The following is an 18,526-nucleotide window of genomic DNA, read 5'->3' as shown; positions in this document are numbered from 1 at the left end:
TGGCTGGAAGAGGAAAGCAGCCATGGGAAGTTCTCTACCCTAAGAGCCGAATGTCAGAATGAAATGGCTATAAAGTGCTGGCAAAGTTTTTTCACACAATGTGTCCCACACACTTCACATGCTTACACTGTTAGAAACAATTTAGGGAGAAGTGAAGGAATAGATGTGACAGAGGCTGGACAAATAGACCATGAAAAGACCCAAAAAAGTCTGCACAAAAGTTGTGAGAAGAACCTTAATTTGCTTTTACATTTCAGTCTTGCAAGGAAAAAGGAGAAACCCTCCTTCCTTTGCTTTTCCTCATTGGAGCACTCAGCTGGACCTCAGGAGACTGGCATTTTTAGCCCTACGCACAGAGCGTTTAGAGTGACTGCCAGCATTTCACAGCTCCCTGGTCACCTTCCCTCGTTCTAACACACAGTTCCTCCCCTCTGTAACCAGCAGGTGCAAAGAGCGTTTGTGCCACAGTGATCAATTCCACAGCAGCCCTCAGTGCTCTCCTGGGCCCCAAGATGGCTTGCTACCCTCCCGGCAGGCACAGCGCACATGCAAAAAGAGTCCCCAGCAAGAAGAAAGAGCTGTCCGGTGGCCTTCACAAACTTCTTCCTATTACCATAAATACCATTTATTTACTTATTACCACAAATGACTGTGGCTCTTCCAAGTCCTTAGGCACCAGATAGCCTTAGTAGTCTGACCAGAACCCAATTTCAATACTACGTTTAAAGTTCTTTCAGATTCTACTTTTATCTATGAATCTTAAAAGCAGGCTCTGAAATGTCATTTCATTTCCATTAAAAGGCTTCCCTGTTGTCATGTAAAAGTTCACATAAAGGAAGCTGTTAAAGCACAGTGAGGAACCTGCCATAATCACAAAAAGCTGAGAGCTGAAAGAGGATTTTGTATCTGATCAATCTCTTACAGGAACCTTAAGCATGCCTAGGGAAAAGAGTTCTCAGACCGGAGTAAAATCCTCAGTTTGACTTTGTCCTGCCAATGCCTGAAAAAGATCATGTTTCTGAAGAATTCATAACTGATTAAGTTCAAACTACTCTGCAACCTACCAGGAGCTGCAGGTCCAAATTCCCCTTCTGCTTCTCAATCAAACTGGCGAGTTCATCATAGTACAGAGCCAAGACCTCTGGTGTTTGCTCACAGCAGAAGCCTACAAGGTCCAGCAAGGTAGAAAGCTGAAAGGAGAGAGAGCAGTCTGCACAAATGGGTAAGGTAAATGGATCCAACTCAAGCTTTTACCTTGAGTCTCTCCCCCTTTTACACTAATTTACTTGGAGGCATACCCAAAGCTTCATCTCTAGGGTAACAGCCCATGGTGACTAGTCTTGCAGAGACCCAGTTTTAAGAAGGAACATGGGTCTTTTAAAGTTCTGGCCCCACTCCACCATGAAATAACACAAAAGAGTCTGCCCAGGACCACCCTTAAATGGAGTGCCAGCCTAGAAGAAGGTTCTTCAACAGGAATTAAGGGAAAAGGCCAAGGCTAGGCCAACCCTGTACAGCAGAAGTACCTTCTCTAGATGCCCTGAAAGGCACCGCTGCCCAGCTGAGAGGAAGGTGAAGATTGCCTTTGGCTCACTGAAGTAGACCGTCCTCTTTCTTTCTTTTGTGTTTGAAATAACGTCTGGATAGAAGACTTTCACTAGATGGCTGTGGTACTGCTTGTCCTGGACTAGCCACAGGCAAGACCAGCAGGTGCTATCGTAATACAGATCTTTGTTTCTCCAAAACAATTTTTAATAGATTCTCTGCTCTTCAGTCAATGTACAAGAATCCCAGACCCAGTAAAGCTACACGCATACTACTTCACCTAGGACTGTGTTTCCAGTCACATCTCCTTGCTGACCATATCCTCCCTCTCTCCCACACTGCCTCATTCTTGGTACTCACCTGCCCATCACGCTCGCTGTTCAGCTCTGGTCTCTCCAATGAACCACCATCTCCTTCATTTCTGAAAGCAATTGATAACCTCACTTTTGTTGCACAACACTTAAGAGATGGCAAAACCCACCACACACACAAGGTTCTCTCTCCCCAAATTGGAGAATGATGCACGAGAAAGATGTTCTTTGGAACATTATTAGGAAAAGATCTGCTGCTGTTTGCTTCAGGACAAGACTCAATGTATTCTTCAAAGATATGCTTTTTTTAACCTGTTGAAAACTAAAGCCCTTTAGTCATCCCCGTAATGAAGTCCACTGACTCAGGGCCTGGAACTAAGATTGGCTTTTCTCTTCACGTAATAAACAGCAAAAGCATTTTATTAAGAAGTGCAAAATCAGTGAGCTACATAATGCCTCGCAACACCGGTCAACTTCTTATTTTCCAGGTGCTTTCATCTTTGTTGCAGCTCTTATCAGGAGTTTGCCTGGTTTATGAATGCTGTTCATAAATTGGTTATACAGGACATTGGAAATTGTCATGCCAATGCCCAGCACAGCAGTAACAATCTTTCTTCTTGCTTCTCTTTTAGATTTCCCTGTATTCAAATATGGAGCACACTAGGTTATTCATCCTTAGTGTCAGAAGCTGCTCTGCAGTCAGTCTACCACAGTGTTCAAAGTTTTTTCCAAGCAATTTTTTTCTGCACAGTCTGCAGAAAAGAGTTTTAAGTTCCTGGATTTGACCAAGATGTGCATGAGCAAGAAGGCAATGCCCCCCTTTCTTTGTCCCACTCCCAGTTTGGTCTGAACTGAAAGCATGTTAAATTCGTTTTTGCTACGTTCTCTCTCACCTTTTTAATGCCACGCTGCCTATCATGGTAACAGCGCCAATAATCCCCATTTGTTTGTGGTTGGGAACTGTGCTGGAGAGCCATTTCCTGATCACCATGTGCATATCATCCTAAAAAGAAAGACACAGACTGTGTCACCAAAGAGGTACTTGTGTGCATCACTCACAGTTCTATTGGCATCTTCACTTGTCATCTCCAAAGGCTGCAGGGGGATGGTTTATTGGGATTACAGCTTTGCAAAAGGAATGCACATTCTGCGATTTCCTTTATTATGAAAATACTGGTCACAACTCTAGGTAAGGCCACAAACAGCATTAAAAGTGACTTGCTTTGAATTTAAGTGGTGATCACTGCAGAAGAGCAGCATCCTTGTTATTCGCATTCTCAGACTGCAACAGAGCATGTGTAAGAACTCAGAAGCAGCTTCATAAAAACAGCAAAGATCTCGTAGGCCACTGAAAAACAGAGAATCAAAACAGCCCTGGCTGCATCGATTCTTATTAACTCTCCTTACTGGTCCTGCAAAGGAGGAGAAGGAGGAGGTTGGCCCATACAGGGATCCTCAGAGATTGAGAGCTGCGTGAAAGCACAAGCTCTGACCAGAGAGGGGGTTTTCAGACAGAGGAGACGAAGACTTGAGTTATGCTATGCAAACTACCAGTGCCAACAAGATCAAACTGGTAGCAGAGAAAAGGACAGTAATGGTTATGCCATCTTTTCTTGACCTTCACTAGGCAAGATGCCTCTGGAATGACCTGTGCAGTGCAAGGACAAACACCTAATCTACCTGCAGAGGTTCTCGTGTCCAAGAGGCATCAGTTTTAGAAGTACAGTTAAGAGAAGGCAGAGAGGAATTTGTTTCCCAGGATACTGATTGCTTTGGTGATCTACCCCTGGAGTCTTTGGTATCACTGAGGACAGAGTCAACTGCCAATCTTGGACCCCCACAGTCGCAAACTCTCAGCTCAGAATAAATTCTAGAGCTTACACTCCTCCCTTTCTTTTTGCAATTTATGAGGGTGACAGGCAGAACATAGTCCTGACAGCTAGTCCTTCTGGGCTGCAAAGTCACCTTGTGTGTTGCCAAGGCAATTTTCACAAGAAAGAAAGACTTGGAGGTGGGGGTTGGAAATTCCTGAGGAAAGTAGTTCAGAAAGGATCTAAACCTACCATACGACTGGAAATTTTGGCAGTGAAGAGCTCCATCTTAACAGGGTGAGTGGGAAGAAATGGCTACAGTCATGCTGTTTTACATGCCACAGACCAATCAGGAAGAGAGGAAGAGCAGTTTTCCTTCATAGTCTCAAGCTAGCATGTGCAAACATACCCACAACTAGAAACTATGCAGGGACTCAAAGAAAGACAGATAGTCCTAATTTCTAGGAGCTGAGCTTTACAAATGGGAAGATTTTAAACCAAGACATCTCCATTGTGGAATAAATGTCTTTGAGGTATTTCTTTATCTGATCACTGCCATTCTTAAGCAGCCAGAAATGCAGACAAAGGTATCTGATACCACCACTATTATGCTGCATCCGAGTCATACAAGGTATCCTGTGTAAAATGAATATGAATTTAGACAGACCAGGCTTGATAGCTTCTCATGTTTAAACTAGAGGCACAAAAGATGTGAAGTCTACCACTTCACAGCAGAGTCCTCTGTGCTGTGTAGCTGAGTTCTAACATGAGTGTCTTTGTTGTCTCTGTTGTACAAACATTAAGCAGCTGAATCGAGATGAACATCTCGTGGAAGAAGCTGAACTACGCTTTCTGAATGCTTCCAAATAATGGAGAAGTGAAGCTTGATTAAGAGGCTGCTGAATTTACACTTCTGCAAGTCTTCAAGGCTTAGCTAGACAAAGCCACAGCCAACCTGATATCATGTTGGTGACAGCCCTGCTTTGATTAGGAGGTTAGATTAGAGACTGCCATCAGTCCCCTTCCACCAACATTTCTATCAACTCTACCTTTCTTAGATGTACAAGAGAAGAGGACTTTTCCAGGAAAGATGTGAGGTATGCAGTCACTGTGATTAGTCCTTGCTCTACAGGGTAGGAAAGTCTGGAGCCACAAGCTGGCTTGCAGTCAGTTGGGGAAGAGAGAATTTTAAGCTGAAGGACATCCTGACATCAATCACTGTTCATAGATGAGGCCACTATTTGCACAACAAAACCTCTGGAAGTTAACCTAGCAAAAAGGACCAAGGTACAGCCTGAACTCCTTTCTGTTGTGTCTCTGCTTACCTGAATATAGCTTCCTTCTTGCCTCTGGCTGAATGCTAGTGTGCTGAGAATGTAGAAAAGCTTCCGGATCTGGCATGGATTCAGTTTCTGTGTAGAGTCTAAAATGGTCTGTAAGGGAGAAGCCACAAACTAACTCAGATATATCAAGAATCCCTTTCATATTCCAAATAATACGCTGATTGTCAACCACAGGGAAGCCAGTTAACTTTATATTTTTTGTACAGGCAGGAAAAAGCTACATCATATTAAACAAACATAAAACCAGAACTATTGCTCTGGCCTCAATTATTGCAGTTCATTTTATCAGAGGGTGAATGGGAAGAACAATCTGTCTGCCATAAGCATTTTGGGAGTGCTCCAATCCCATTAGTGACAGCTATTTATCTTCTATCACAAGTTTGGTCACAGCTTTCAAAGTATTTGACAAAATGAACATTATGGTTTTTTTGCTAATATTTCCATTACGAGCCCTGTAACAGTCAAGTTGTTAACAATTTAGGGGTGGAATTGTCTTTGCTGGCTCATATTCTCAGGATATTTCTTGTTCCTGTGCTTCAGTGAAAAACAGTCTAGCTGTTTCCCAGAGCCACTCTAGCTTTCCTACCACTGACATGGCATTTTGCTCCCATTATTTTTCTCCTACTACTGGCCAACCTCAAGCAGGATTTGAAACAAGGTGTCGAGTTTGACAGGATTAGATAAGCACTTTTGCATCAAGAAAATTCACTCAGGTTTAAGATTAAAACATAACTGTTTGGGAAGATGATCTGTGCTAAGATCTGCATGTTCTGTCTGTGCTGGAGAGGCTCCAGCTCAGTGTCAAATATGCCAGGCATCTGCAGCTCTACAGATCTTTTTACAGGTAACTGGCTAGTGTCTCAACCACCTCTGAGATGTATGCCAAACATGGTACACTGCCAGACCTTGAGGTCTGGACAGAGCATCAATTAATGTGTTTCACATACAAGCCTTGGTAATGTATGAAAGGTCGTCCCATAGAAACCATGATCTGTAAATGATCTGCCAGCACAAGAACATGCAAACAATGTCAGGAGGAAGGTCAACAGGTCTCAGCAGACTGCTGTGGGCAAGTACTCCCCATCACACTCCTGAAAACACATTCAATTATGAGCAGGAGTTTTAGGTTGTCTCTTTCAAGAGCTACTTTCAACCCTGAGTCCTTATCACATCCTTTGTCTGCCAGGAGGGAAGCGAGTCCCATTTCTGCCTGTTAAAACCATCAAATGTGTGACAGATTGCAAATTCTTACGGCAGACCTTAATGCCTTTTTAGCATATTTTAAAGAAGTAATTCAATTTTAAGAATCAACCAGCTAAACAGCAAAAAGTATATAGCTTTCCCACAGTATGTACTTAAACGACAGAATCCACTGACACCAAGTGGGCATCGAAAAAGTCAGAGGGGTGGGAGGAATACACATACCCATACTCTTCGAAGGCTCTTAAATACAGGATGTCCTTTAGCTACAAATCACCACAGATGGGGGAGTGTTCAAGAAAAGCATTGCTATATGCTTGCCTTGCTGGTTTGCTCTTTCCTCAGTCTCCACTTTTACTACTTTTGGAAACAGGCAACTGGGCAGGCCTGACCCTACTTGTCACTCTTAGGAGTTAAGAAACCATTTTTTTTCTCCCCATTGAGTGCTTTCTTCTTTTAAATTTTAGGACATAAGTCTTTTCCCATCCCTGCCAGGAGTTTTGTTTTAGGATTCAAATACTGGCTAAAGTACTATCAGTCTTTCAATGTGGTAGAACAGGCAGTCCACACAGGGGGCAGGTTTTTTGTGAAGTATTTGAAATAACTGACGTTAATAAAGACAGCATTTTCCTTCCATCATAGGCGTCATTCCACACCTGCAATTTAAACATTCTCCAGTTACAGGGAAGGGTAACTTTTTTTCTTTGTCTATCTCAATTTCCCCTATCAAAAAAACATACAGTCACATCTTACAGCTCACTTCTTCATAGCAGATACCTTTCACTTCTGACCACTGCATTTCTCAAGACATCTTTACAGGTACGAGTTGTTCCATTATCTCTATTTCTGAAAAGTAGTGACCTATTCTGGATCTGGGGCAAAGTGTTGTAAGGGTCCTGAAATGTAGTATGCCCCCAGAAATATTCATACCTTCACAAAGGTGGCATAGCGCATCAGAAGGGATGTGTGCAGCATCACCAAATCAGTGAGTACATCCAGAGAAATGTCCAGTTCTGTCTCATTTCCACTGCACACGTGAGTCACCAAAGCAGTCACAACCTCCTAAGGAAAAAGCCCCCAGAGAAACCACAGTGAAATGTCAGCAGAAAATTGTCTGCCCTGTTCTGCTCCTGTAGAATATATTGATCAAGTACAAGTACAATTATCCTGAAACTCAACCATATTCTATGTCCCTTCTCAGTTGCTCTTAATTCCTGATATCCACGATATTCTTTCCCCTTGGGCCTGAATTTTATTCAGTTCTAAAAGATCCCAAGTTTCCATAAAACAGCTCTTCACCAAACTTTTCCTGCCTGCTTGCTAACACTGTTGCAGGTTCTGCTCTTTGCTACCGTCACATATGATGATAAAAATCTACCCCATTTTCTTCGGCGCACAGAACCCTGCATCATACCCAGGAATACATTGCCTCTAACTTCAGCAGTTCCAGTGTCTTAATAATCTTTATCACCAGCAGTTCAAAATTTACATTTTTGTTTCAAAAATCTTTTCATGGCCTTACTTCAGTTGACTTCTGGACAGGGATCTCTCTCCACTCCCATCCACTGTCTGTGGCTCTGGGTCTTTTCTACGTCACTAATTGCTAATACAGCCATCCTCTTTTGAAATTATTAACATGTCAAAATATTGCTAGACTCATTAGCTTGTTGCAGATGACACTGTATGCCTTCACATCTCAGGTTTTTCCCAGTTGCTTTTTTGTTTGTCTACTTGTTAAGTTTGCTGTAACAAGTAATACAGATACAAAGCTGGAAACAGTCTTAATAATAAACATACTGTGCCCAAAAAGTGCAAATACATTCAAAAGCTTGTGTGGAGCTGTCTTCAATCCCCAAATTTTCTGATGTCAGCATGTCTGTAGGAACTCATACTCTGAGCTGAAAGTCTAGTCTGATTATTTCAGAGTATGCAGAAGGAGCCCAAGTTGGTCAGAGCTCTGAGGGAAATCTGTAAACTTTTTCATCACAGTAAGTTATCCAAGGAAAGGGAAAAGTTTCAATACAAACTATAACAATGGCTTTTTAAAATAGATGATGCTCAAAGTGACTAGGTAAGACAGAACAGGAACATGGGTTTATGAACTAATCTTCTCTGTGACCCTGGGGGCCAGTCCTGACTTCCTGACTAGATCTGTCAACTTGTTTGCTTTCTGAATTGCAGCAAACCCAGCATAGTCCCCTCTGCTCCAGAAGTATTTTTCATTCTGTCACTTCTGAGGCCTGCCTGTTTGCTCCCTGCTCCTCCCAGAAGTCTCTGTGCTTGAGTCACTTGCTACCAGAGTCTTGCTGTGACTGTTCCTCATCTTCTGCTTGACCTACTCTACCTCATAGACCTCCCTCCAAAGGCTTCAAACTGCCTCAAATCCTCTCCCCCTAAAGGAGCATGACATACATTCTAGAACAATGTGCAAACACAACTAAAACAGATGCCATCCATCACATTATACCTGCTGGCAGTAAGAGTCAAAGGCTGCAAAAGCTTGTTTGTACATGCAGCTGCCAAAGGAGACTATGGCTGGGTGTGCAGAGTGCAGAAACGTCTGAGCAAGTGCTAGGATTGAAGGGAAGAAGTCTTTGATAACCTGAAATACAGACATCATGAAAGAGGAGATTATTGCTGCTCATCTTAAACACACTTAGCTCCTTAAATAAAGGACATGCTACAGCTCATCCCGAACGCTTTGCCTCGTTTAATAGGTGCTTTCCTGCCTTCTCTGACTGTCCTCTCTCACATACACAGGCAAAAAGAGTAGATAAGGCACACCAGAATGGGTTTCTCCAACCTTCTCCACACAAAGGATTTACAGATTGGTTAAGAAGCCAGCCTGCAAAGCTGCAGAGCTCACAGCAGCACATCCCTTATGGGTGACACCAGGGAAGTCACATTATAGCAATGTACCACTAAATAAAAGCCCCAGGACAGACACACTCCTGGCCTTACTTTAACAGAAGGACTCCACTACATCAAGATACTTGGAAAAATCTAAGTTAACTTTTAAAGTTAGCTTAATCACACAGAGCTCCTTTGAACAACAAGCTCTTATTCAAATGTAAAGTGGCTTAATTTACTTTATCTTAACTTATTCTGGAAGGGAGTTAAACTAAAAATGAATTAAACCCACTTATATTCAGAATAAAACGTGCCTACTTAAGGCACTATTATAGTTCAATTAATTAATTTTTAATTCATAACTCTGTGTTTCTCATCTGCCCTCTACCTCCAACAGCACTGTGTCATTTTTCATTGATCTTTTCAGTTTTCTCATAGTAAATGGTAATTTACATTACATTACAGACATATGCCCTATATATATACACATACTTAGATCTAGAAGCCATTACACTTGAAAAATGGTGAATGTAAACATATGAACTTCTAAAAATACTGTGGGAGACAACAACATGTCTGGAACACACAGTAGAGATGTTGGGCTAGATCGCATCTCTTAGGCTGAGAAGTTTTGCACCAAAACAAAAAGCCCACCCAATTCTGAGGAAAGCTCCTCTCTAAAAAAACCACTTGACAGTTACAGCAGAGGACATGTGCCTCAGAAGATTGATCTGGGACCAAAAACTAAAAACCAGAAGTGCACATAACAGGAATAGTATAAATAATGCAGCACAGGGTTAAATCATCATCTGGCAAGATCTTTGAGAGATAAAAGAGAAGAGGGAGTCCCAAAGCAGAATCAGCACTGACCATTGAATGATTTTGGAAGGCATTCTGCATCAGCTGTTCTGGCATGCAGCCCAGTCGAATTTTGCTCCTCAATACTTTCTCAGTTTGCTTTCTGTTCTTGGTGTTTGTAGAATGGATTAGCAGCAAAACTATCAGATCCAGAACCTTTTTGACAAAATAACCACCAATCATTATGCTGAAAAGATATTAAACAGTCCAGACAACTACACACTTTGAAATGAAAACTGAGAAGAAAATCAAGAGCTCAAAAAGCCCCAACAGCCACAACTGCAGAAAAACCTCATCAGTCCAACAGGACAGAATTAAAGCAGAATAACACTGTCCCTTGACATTTAGAAGAGATGAACTAAGTTACAAAGAAAATGGATAACTGTTATATTAGGAACAAGTCAAATACCAAAAGAACCACCCATGCAACATCACTGTCAGTTTCTGCTCCAACCAGAAAAATATCTTCGTCTACAGCCATGAAGAAAGCCCTTGAAAACACCAGTAGAAGAGGACATTCCTAGAGACAAGTGCAGAGTCAGAAGTATTACCTTATGGTCAGATACAGATGTGCTGTTCTCAATAGCCTAGGAGCAAAAAAAGCAAGAAAGCTGTTATGCTAGAGTACGATACTATATTCCAAAACCAAATCAAAACAAGGCAGACACCGAAAGAAATATTTCTCACAGACTTCTCTCCTACAACAGGACAGCTATCAAAGCCAGCAAACTGGATCTTGCCAACAGCACAGAATCCAGAAGGCACTCAAAAACCAGCACAAAAATTCAGCTTGAACGAGGATGTTCTCAAATAACATCAGGCTTGAAAAATGAACTAAGGTACTGAGCAATGAAAGGCTGAGAACAAGAAACAGTCTCATGGTTTACACCAAAATGCAATTTAAAATAAAATTTAGCCCAATAACAGCCAATACTGATTTCTTGCTGGACATTTTCAAGCATCTTAAGGCTTCATGCAGCTCAGTCTCAACATACGGGTATACATTTTTGGTCTCTTGCAAACAGAAAAAAAACTGAGATTACTTTTTCCAAAATTCTCTCATAAACATGCAGAACCAGGTTTACCCTGCATTTCAAGATTTGGGGTCTGTACAATGGAGCCCAGCAGCCATCTTGCGAGCACTGTGAAGTCGGTAACTGAGGAAGAAAGCAGACTCCTGGAAGAGCACTGCTACTTTGGAACACAGAATGAAATCTGCATCAGCAAAATGAAGGGCTAGCATTTGTCTTTTGATATCACGTTTGATTACAAGAAAGGCTCAGGCTCAACCTAGGAGTCCAATTAAATAAGGAGACAAGGACTGAAGCATCTTACCTTAATCCAAGCTTCAGAGACATCTTTCTGAAATCTCACAGCTAACTTGATCACATCAAAAAGTAGCTTCACACAATTTTGGCTGGTGGTTACTTGGCTCATTGAAGAACTGTAAATGATCAAAAAGGAGGAGACTTAGTCATTGTAAATACTGAAGTAAAAGGAACAAGGCAGCCTAGCAGTCACAGCAGTTACTTAAAGCAGCCATTCCCTAGAGAGAATGCTCTGGCAAGGATAGGGAGTTTCAGAAAAGGGTGGAAGCAGAGGTTGCAGAATCAAAGACATACTAGAGGGAACTTAAAATAGATGAACTAGCAGCAACATTATTATAAATGGACTTGCATACCCCCATGCAGACATGGATGCAGATGGCTCAAAAGGAACTATGTGCATGGCAGGAGAAGCCGGCTCCACAATGATTGACAAATGTGTTATATCAGCACCAACCAGGGAGGAATAAAGATGTCAGCACCTTTACTGGGGATAAATTAGGTTCATGTATGTAACCATGTGTGCCAGAGAGAACAGATAAAGAAGAACCACAGTTCTCTTGTCCTGTCTTATCCTTGGAGAATCATGTAAATCACCTCAAGTACCTGGCCTGGACTTGGCTTTTAAGCTTCTTCTGGGAACCTAGGATCTGCAGGGGCAGAACACATGATGACAGATCCAAGCTCTTACGAAGATCAGAAATCACCTGTAAAACACAAATCCCGGCACAAATCACTGTGACATATGAGGAAAGAAAAGGCTGAGGAAAAGAAAACAGAATCTCACAGAATAACCTTAAAATTACAGATCAAAAACTCATGTATTTGTAAAGATTTATAAGCATTTAACCATGCTCAACCTTTTTTTTTTTATACTTAGAAAGTGAACCAGCCACACTTTGCTATTCACTGTCACGCACGTGCATGCAGAAAGCAGAAGAGGATTTCTTAAGAGTTACACCATGAAATTCTCACCTACAGCTGCTCTATGTTGCTGTTAACTAGTTTTATCCTGTTTAGCAGTAGAGCAAGATATATGACAGCCACAGGAATTCTGTGGCACATGAATTTACCAATTTAACTGCTTTCAAATTGTAGTGGATCAGCACAGACTGGGCTGCATGTTATACACATGCTGTTTTCACAGTGGTATCCCTGAAAGATTTGGGCAGATCACAATCCACATCTGGCTTAAGCTGAGGTTTTCTCCAAGGATGAAAAAAAGCATGTTCAATAGCTCAGCAAGGCTGGCTTGACAAAACACATCTGGTTCATTTTAAAAATATTCTGAGTATGTTTCCTTAGATAAAGCAACTTGAAAAACTGATGAAGCTTACATCTTAGAATGAAAACAGTGCTCCAACAGGAGAACCACACTTGTAGGGATGTTTTAGAAACATGATTTAAAATAGTTTTAAAAAACTCGGTGTGGAATACAAGAAGAGAATTACCAGGTTGCAGTCCCAGGTTTGTTGGATACTTCTGGAATTTAAAACTCTTAGGTCTGTACAATGCAAAATTCTTAGATAAAATTCAAAGGCTTAAAGTTGCCACTAACCACAGTTTTTCAGTCTAAGAGTTTAACTCAAGACAATTTGACTGCTTTCAGTTCTTTAAGATGTTTCACACCAAAAAAAAAACCTCTAAGAACAAATGAGAAAAATCTTCAATAGCCAGCGGAAAGGAGGAGGTTTCAATTCTCATGACTGAAAGCAGAACCAAATCCATGTCAAATGACAGATACAGTTTCTACATGTGCTTTGATCCTTGGCAATATTAAAAATTTTACTTGAAAACATTAAAGCATACACCTCTGTATGTGAAGTAACTGCTCTCTATTAAAACACACTGGATTAGACAACTAATTGGTCTTCAGTATAGAGAAAATACTGTACCTCCACTGCATCTGCTGACTTCACATTATGGAGGATGAATTTTACCACTACAGGCAAATCTTCCAGTTTTACAGAAGGCACAATGGTCATGGCAGACTCCCGCACCTGAGGAGAAAGCAATGCTGGATCAGCTGTAAGCCTGCGGTTCGCAGAAACATAGTTAGGTTAGTGGGAAGGAATCTCTGAAGGCTTATAGTCCAGCCTTCTGCTCAAAGCAGGAACATTGTCAGTACTAGATCAGACCGGCATTGGCTTTGCTAACTGAGTCTTGAAGATATCCAAGGATGGAGGAAACCCCCCCCAACCCCTGCCACCTCTTTGATAATTTATGTCAGTGCTGCAGACCCCAACTCATTTTTCCAAATGTTCAACCTGAACCTCCTAGGCTGTAATTTGTGGCCATTGCCCCATATCATTTCACTTGGCGCTGCCGAGAAGAGCTAGGCTCCATCATTTTTTAACTGCCTTTCAAAAAAGAAAAGTATGGAAGAGGTGTAGCCTGCTATGCAGCACTAGCCTTTGGGGACTAAGTAAAATAGTATTTAATGCACTCAAATGAACCAATTTTATTCTATTCATAAGAAGCCTAACTGCAAGAAGTGCAACAATCCAGCACATCCAGAAAACACAGGGCACATCATCTCTTCTTCTTTATCAGCATTCTGCAGAGAAAAACTATGATCACAGAATCATTTAATCACCACTCTGCCTCTACTTGGAATAGAGCAGCCCAGTCTGGTCACTGTACCTCAAAAAAAGAAACAGTGACAATAAGCAGATTTAAGATGGGCAGTAAAAATTTACTACAGCAGGACAAAGTGCTTTGGCATTTGCTAAAACAGCTGTGTGTGAAATTTCTGAATGCATACTGTAACAGCCAGAAAACTTCTCTCTGCTCCTCACTGAACCCCTCATGCATGTTTCTAAAAACAGTTTTAGCTTCTCTGACTCCCTTCCAATTTCAGTGACCTCGGGACTTTTGAAGGCCTGTATGAGTCAGGTTTAGCAAAATACTTTGCATGACCAAACAGCTCTAGCTCTCGTGCGGCTAAGCAGGGACTGGGTTCTGCTCAACTGCTCAGTAAAAGCTCTCACCTCAGCCAGAAGTCCTGCATCGAGATCCAGACGAGAAAGGGCATCCAGGATTGGAACTGTTAGTCGTCTGCCCTGTTTTAGTAAGCAGCTGATATAAGAAAAAGAAAACAAATGATCCTCTTAATAGAACTATGAATAGATCTTTAGTAAATTGTATGATTCCAGTAGCTTTTGTGGTCACTGCAAAAAAATCTCTGACAAAAAAATATGCCACTGGTGTTATGGAAAACTTGTTCCCTAAATTATCACTCCTCTCTGAACATGCTGAATTGTGATTCTATGGTTGCTGATTAGAAGCAGATATGAAGAATCTGCCTTTTTCAAATCTTGTAAAAACAGGGAGCATGGACAAAGACCTGGTACAAGCCTCAAGCAAGAACTTGAAAATTGGAAGGTCCTGGGCTCGCTGTAAATAGAAAAAATAAGTGAGATTGCTGGTATGTGATTTAACCACACACATCACTTGGGCCTGATACCTTCTAGCCACATTTCTGTCCCATGGACATGCCATCAGTAAAGCGTAACTGAGATTGACACCAAAGCCAGGGATTGAATCTGTCTCATGTGTGACCTCCTCCCTAGTCACAATATTTGCTGTAAGAATCACAAACATGTAATGAAAGGCATGATGGGCCCAACCAGATAATCCGTTTAATCCAGCATCCTTTTCCCAGCACTGGTCAATAGGGAACAGACTAAGAATTGGACAAGTATTTACAAATGTTTCCTACATAAACTGGTCTGGCTTCCAGCAAGCTGTGGTTTGGCACCTTCTCGACCAAGGGACTGCAGCTGTGTTTAACAGCCGCATGGACTTTCCTTTCCCGAAATTCATCTGATCATTCTTGGCTGCCATCTAAGTTTTTTATAAAGTTTCTCTAGCAAGAAGTTCTACTTGAATTGTGTTAGTTGAAAAACACGTCATTTTCAGCTTCCTGGTAATTCTGTTTACGCTCCCTAATTCATTACAACAAGCAATGACTACTTTTCCACATCAGAAATGGGTAGAGGCTATTAAGAATATGGAAATAAATATGCCTTGCTGATACCGTTTAGACTCTCAGCTTTGAAAAAATACAAGCAGAGAAAACAGAAGTCTGAGGAGTTTGATTAGCATAAAAAATTTAATTGTGTGGAGCTTTTTTATCTAGAAGCTGAGAGAGTAAGCCGAGAATGGAAACACAAAGCTACAGTTACTTTAGAGAGGGTACAAGGAACAGGTTGCATTGCTTGCAGGTTTAGGCTGAAATAATGACCATAGGTTTGAAAAGATAGTTAACACCAGCATAAATGTAAGTGATCTATGTAATGATAAGAATTAGAAACACTGATGTGTATAATTAAGCATAGGCTAAGACTACCAAAAAAAATATTGTGTAAAATGAATACACTATTAAAAAAAAGACAGATGTAAGGGCTAGCTTAAGGTAGTGCTCTCTGGGAGGATAGCTATTGGCATTAGGTCCCCCTGTTCTTTGGGTCAGTAAATATGCTTGAGAAACGTATATAAAATAGCCAGAAAGTTCTGCTTCATACACACATTTATTGTGTTGTGGGGTTTTTTTATTAAAAAAACCAATGTTGACCTTTACTGTAGCAGAACCCAAGACAAATCAAAAGCTGTCTATAGTAATATCCAAGTGACTGATCACAGACTGATCCAGCAAAAGTAATAAGTACGTAACTGGATTCTACCTGTGCTGTATCCAGGTAGTCAAGCATTTAATAATTTTTTAGATAAAAGCACTTTTGGAGCATTTAGACCTCTCCTTAAGAGCATAGCAGCACAAATGAAATGTTCTAAGCCAGTGTTAGCTGTCCCTGAATGTTACTGCTATCAGAAATGGACTGTTGTCCTACTACTTTAGTCAGTCCTGGTGCAACCTGCATTAACACCAAGTCTTTTTCTGTTAAGCGCAAGGAGGGGAAAAAAAAAAAAAAAAAAAGGAAAAAAAGGAGGAAAAAAAGGAAAAAAAATAAGGAGGGGGGAAAAAATAAGGAAAACAAACAAACCAACCAGAATTATCTGTACCTGAGCTCTCTGGCAACCTCACTTTGCTGGGAATCCTCCAGGATCTCAGGTAAACTGGTGATAATATCATGCTGGATTGGTACAGGAGAGACGGTAACCATCTGCATTAACTTCTTGACAAGATCCTGCAGACAAGAGGAACACTTGTGCAAGCAGTTCATTAGCATGGCAACAATATTATCCATGCAAGGTCACTCAGGAAGTAATTTGTCTGAATTCATGCCAACCGTCCTCCAACTCATTGTCCTGCTGAAGTCATGAATCATAGCATAAACTTTTATGGAACAAGGGTATTTTACAGGTAGAATATAACTATCTTGGTGAGCAAAGGGAACTGGGAAACCCAACAGCAAGCTTCTCAGTGTTTAGTATGACTTCTTGATTCAGTTAATTCTGGGTCTGTCTAGTAACAGCCCTCCACTACAAAGTAACCCACAGAGACTGACAGACTTAGCAAAAGAAAGAAAAGAACCACCAAAGCAGGAACAGAGAATTCATCCCCAGATGCTTGCAAGCATCCAATATCTCCTGTTAAAATTAAACAAGAGGGGACTGTAACTTCCTGCCAGCAACAGCTTTAAAATGGGGCCACCCATGTCGATACATACATACAGATACAGATTTATGAAAAAGGAGACAGAGCAAGTGAAGAAGAAAAATAATAAAAGGGGATGTTCAAAAGTCACTGGAGGCAATCATAATAAAACAGAAAGAATTAAATCTCTCCTTCACATGTGAATATGAAAACAACATCAGTTCTCATTAGCACAAAAATTTATCTCACCCCACCTGAGAGGCATTCCAAAGTTGACTGAAAAAACCCCATACATGTGATTGCACCATCAGTACCCACCTGGCTGTCAAGAAGCTTGTCAAGCCATTTAAATTGATTGACAATGAGCCGGGGGAAATTTGTTCCAAAGGTGCCCACGCTAGAACAGCAGAAAAAGTGAAACACAGGTTAGTCAGACCTACAGACAGACTCAAAAGCTTTGCTGCTGGTCAGCAAGACCATGAGATGCAATTCAATTAACCAACTATCAAAATCATATTACAAAAATATCATTAACACCCCTACAGATTTTAGCACCATCTAGGAAGAACCCTAGTTCCTACTTGCTATACACACAAAGCAGGGATACTGCCAGCCTGTTTCAGTACACTACCACCAACAACATCCTAAGTTATGGCACAAAAACCAAAGCATGCAATGTTACTTTACTTCAGATCTCCCGTGCTACCGTCAGTGTGGCTACGCTAGCTTAGGGTAAGTCTCCTTTGAGCCCATCATCCCCATCCCCAACTGTAGTACTAGATGCTTTGGGGTAAGTTTTGGGTAACAGGGCATTCACAGAGCAATCTTTTCACAGAGTTTCCACTCAGCCTCCAACAATAAGCATGTTGGCAAATCTCCAAGGCAGAAGCTGGTACGCAGTCCATCATGTCTGCTATCCAGCAGTACGTTTATCCTCCATTAATTTCCCTAAGCCTTATAAAAAAGAAAAAACACCACAACTGTGTGCAATTTCTGACCTTTACATTCTGCAGTACTGAATTCAACAGGGTAATTATGCATAATCTCAAAAAGTACTTCTGCTTTTTTTGTTTGCTGCCTTGCATAGTTAGAAACAGTGGTTAAACCTTCCTCAATTACCTTTTCTAAATTTTTGTTGCTTTTACAGACATCTATCATCTCTCTGCCAGTCATCTCCTTTGAAGGCAGAATTCAGTTTTATTTAGAATAGTTTTCCCTACTTATGTGGAAACTGTTCTACTATTTTTGTGACAGCCTGACCAGAAGTGCATGCAACATTCAAAATGTACTTGTGCCATGCATTTACAGTGACATGATGTTTTCCATTTTGTTCCAAATTTCTTCCCTAATATTCTGTTTGCTGCTTTGACTACTGCTAAGCATGGTACTGACACTAAAAATAACAAAAAGAAGCACCCAGACAAGATACCTTTCCTCAATGAAAACACTGAGTTTGCCACTGTATTTATATAATCAGGATTATTTTTAGTCTGATTTTTTAACAAAACAAGGTTTATGTAGCTGTACTCTCTAAGATGCCCTCCCTCTTCTGTAACTTCTGGTCACACTGGTCTGTGAACATATATGTACTAATAAATTGGCTGTTGCCAGATTGCACAGATAAACCAAGATCTCCCTCTCCTACAGTAAGTCAATAAATCGAGTGTCCTCTGTCCAGGCATCAACTGGCATTAAACTTATGTCTTTCACGTCAGATTTGGGAGAA

At 41.1% G+C, this 18,526-nt stretch overlaps 1 protein-coding gene across 1 annotated transcript in view; it reads right to left on the bottom strand.

The window, feature by feature from the left end:
* FANCD2 (FA complementation group D2) overlaps nucleotides 1-18,526 on the bottom strand; it is a 51,718-nt gene that overhangs the window by 26,303 nt on the left and 6,889 nt on the right. Inside the window, exons 7-20 of the mRNA XM_075714694.1 lie at nucleotides 17,119-17,197; nucleotides 16,266-16,390; nucleotides 14,234-14,321; nucleotides 13,139-13,243; nucleotides 11,850-11,950; nucleotides 11,254-11,362; nucleotides 10,470-10,505; nucleotides 9,931-10,074; nucleotides 8,678-8,812; nucleotides 7,141-7,272; nucleotides 4,993-5,100; nucleotides 2,750-2,859; nucleotides 1,906-1,966; nucleotides 1,065-1,190 (exon numbers count right to left, since the gene is read on the bottom strand). Coding sequence (XP_075570809.1) covers nucleotides 1,065-1,190; nucleotides 1,906-1,966; nucleotides 2,750-2,859; nucleotides 4,993-5,100; nucleotides 7,141-7,272; nucleotides 8,678-8,812; nucleotides 9,931-10,074; nucleotides 10,470-10,505; nucleotides 11,254-11,362; nucleotides 11,850-11,950; nucleotides 13,139-13,243; nucleotides 14,234-14,321; nucleotides 16,266-16,390; nucleotides 17,119-17,197 — 1,459 coding nt within the window. The remainder of the gene's footprint in view (nucleotides 1-1,064; nucleotides 1,191-1,905; nucleotides 1,967-2,749; nucleotides 2,860-4,992; nucleotides 5,101-7,140; nucleotides 7,273-8,677; nucleotides 8,813-9,930; nucleotides 10,075-10,469; nucleotides 10,506-11,253; nucleotides 11,363-11,849; nucleotides 11,951-13,138; nucleotides 13,244-14,233; nucleotides 14,322-16,265; nucleotides 16,391-17,118; nucleotides 17,198-18,526) is intronic.

Source organism: Pelecanus crispus, chromosome 7, assembly GCF_030463565.1.
Source record: "Pelecanus crispus isolate bPelCri1 chromosome 7, bPelCri1.pri, whole genome shotgun sequence".
Taxonomy (NCBI): domain Eukaryota; kingdom Metazoa; phylum Chordata; class Aves; order Pelecaniformes; family Pelecanidae; genus Pelecanus; species Pelecanus crispus.
Note: the sequence above shows the minus strand (reverse complement) of the source record. Positions and strands in the feature narration are given on the sequence as shown.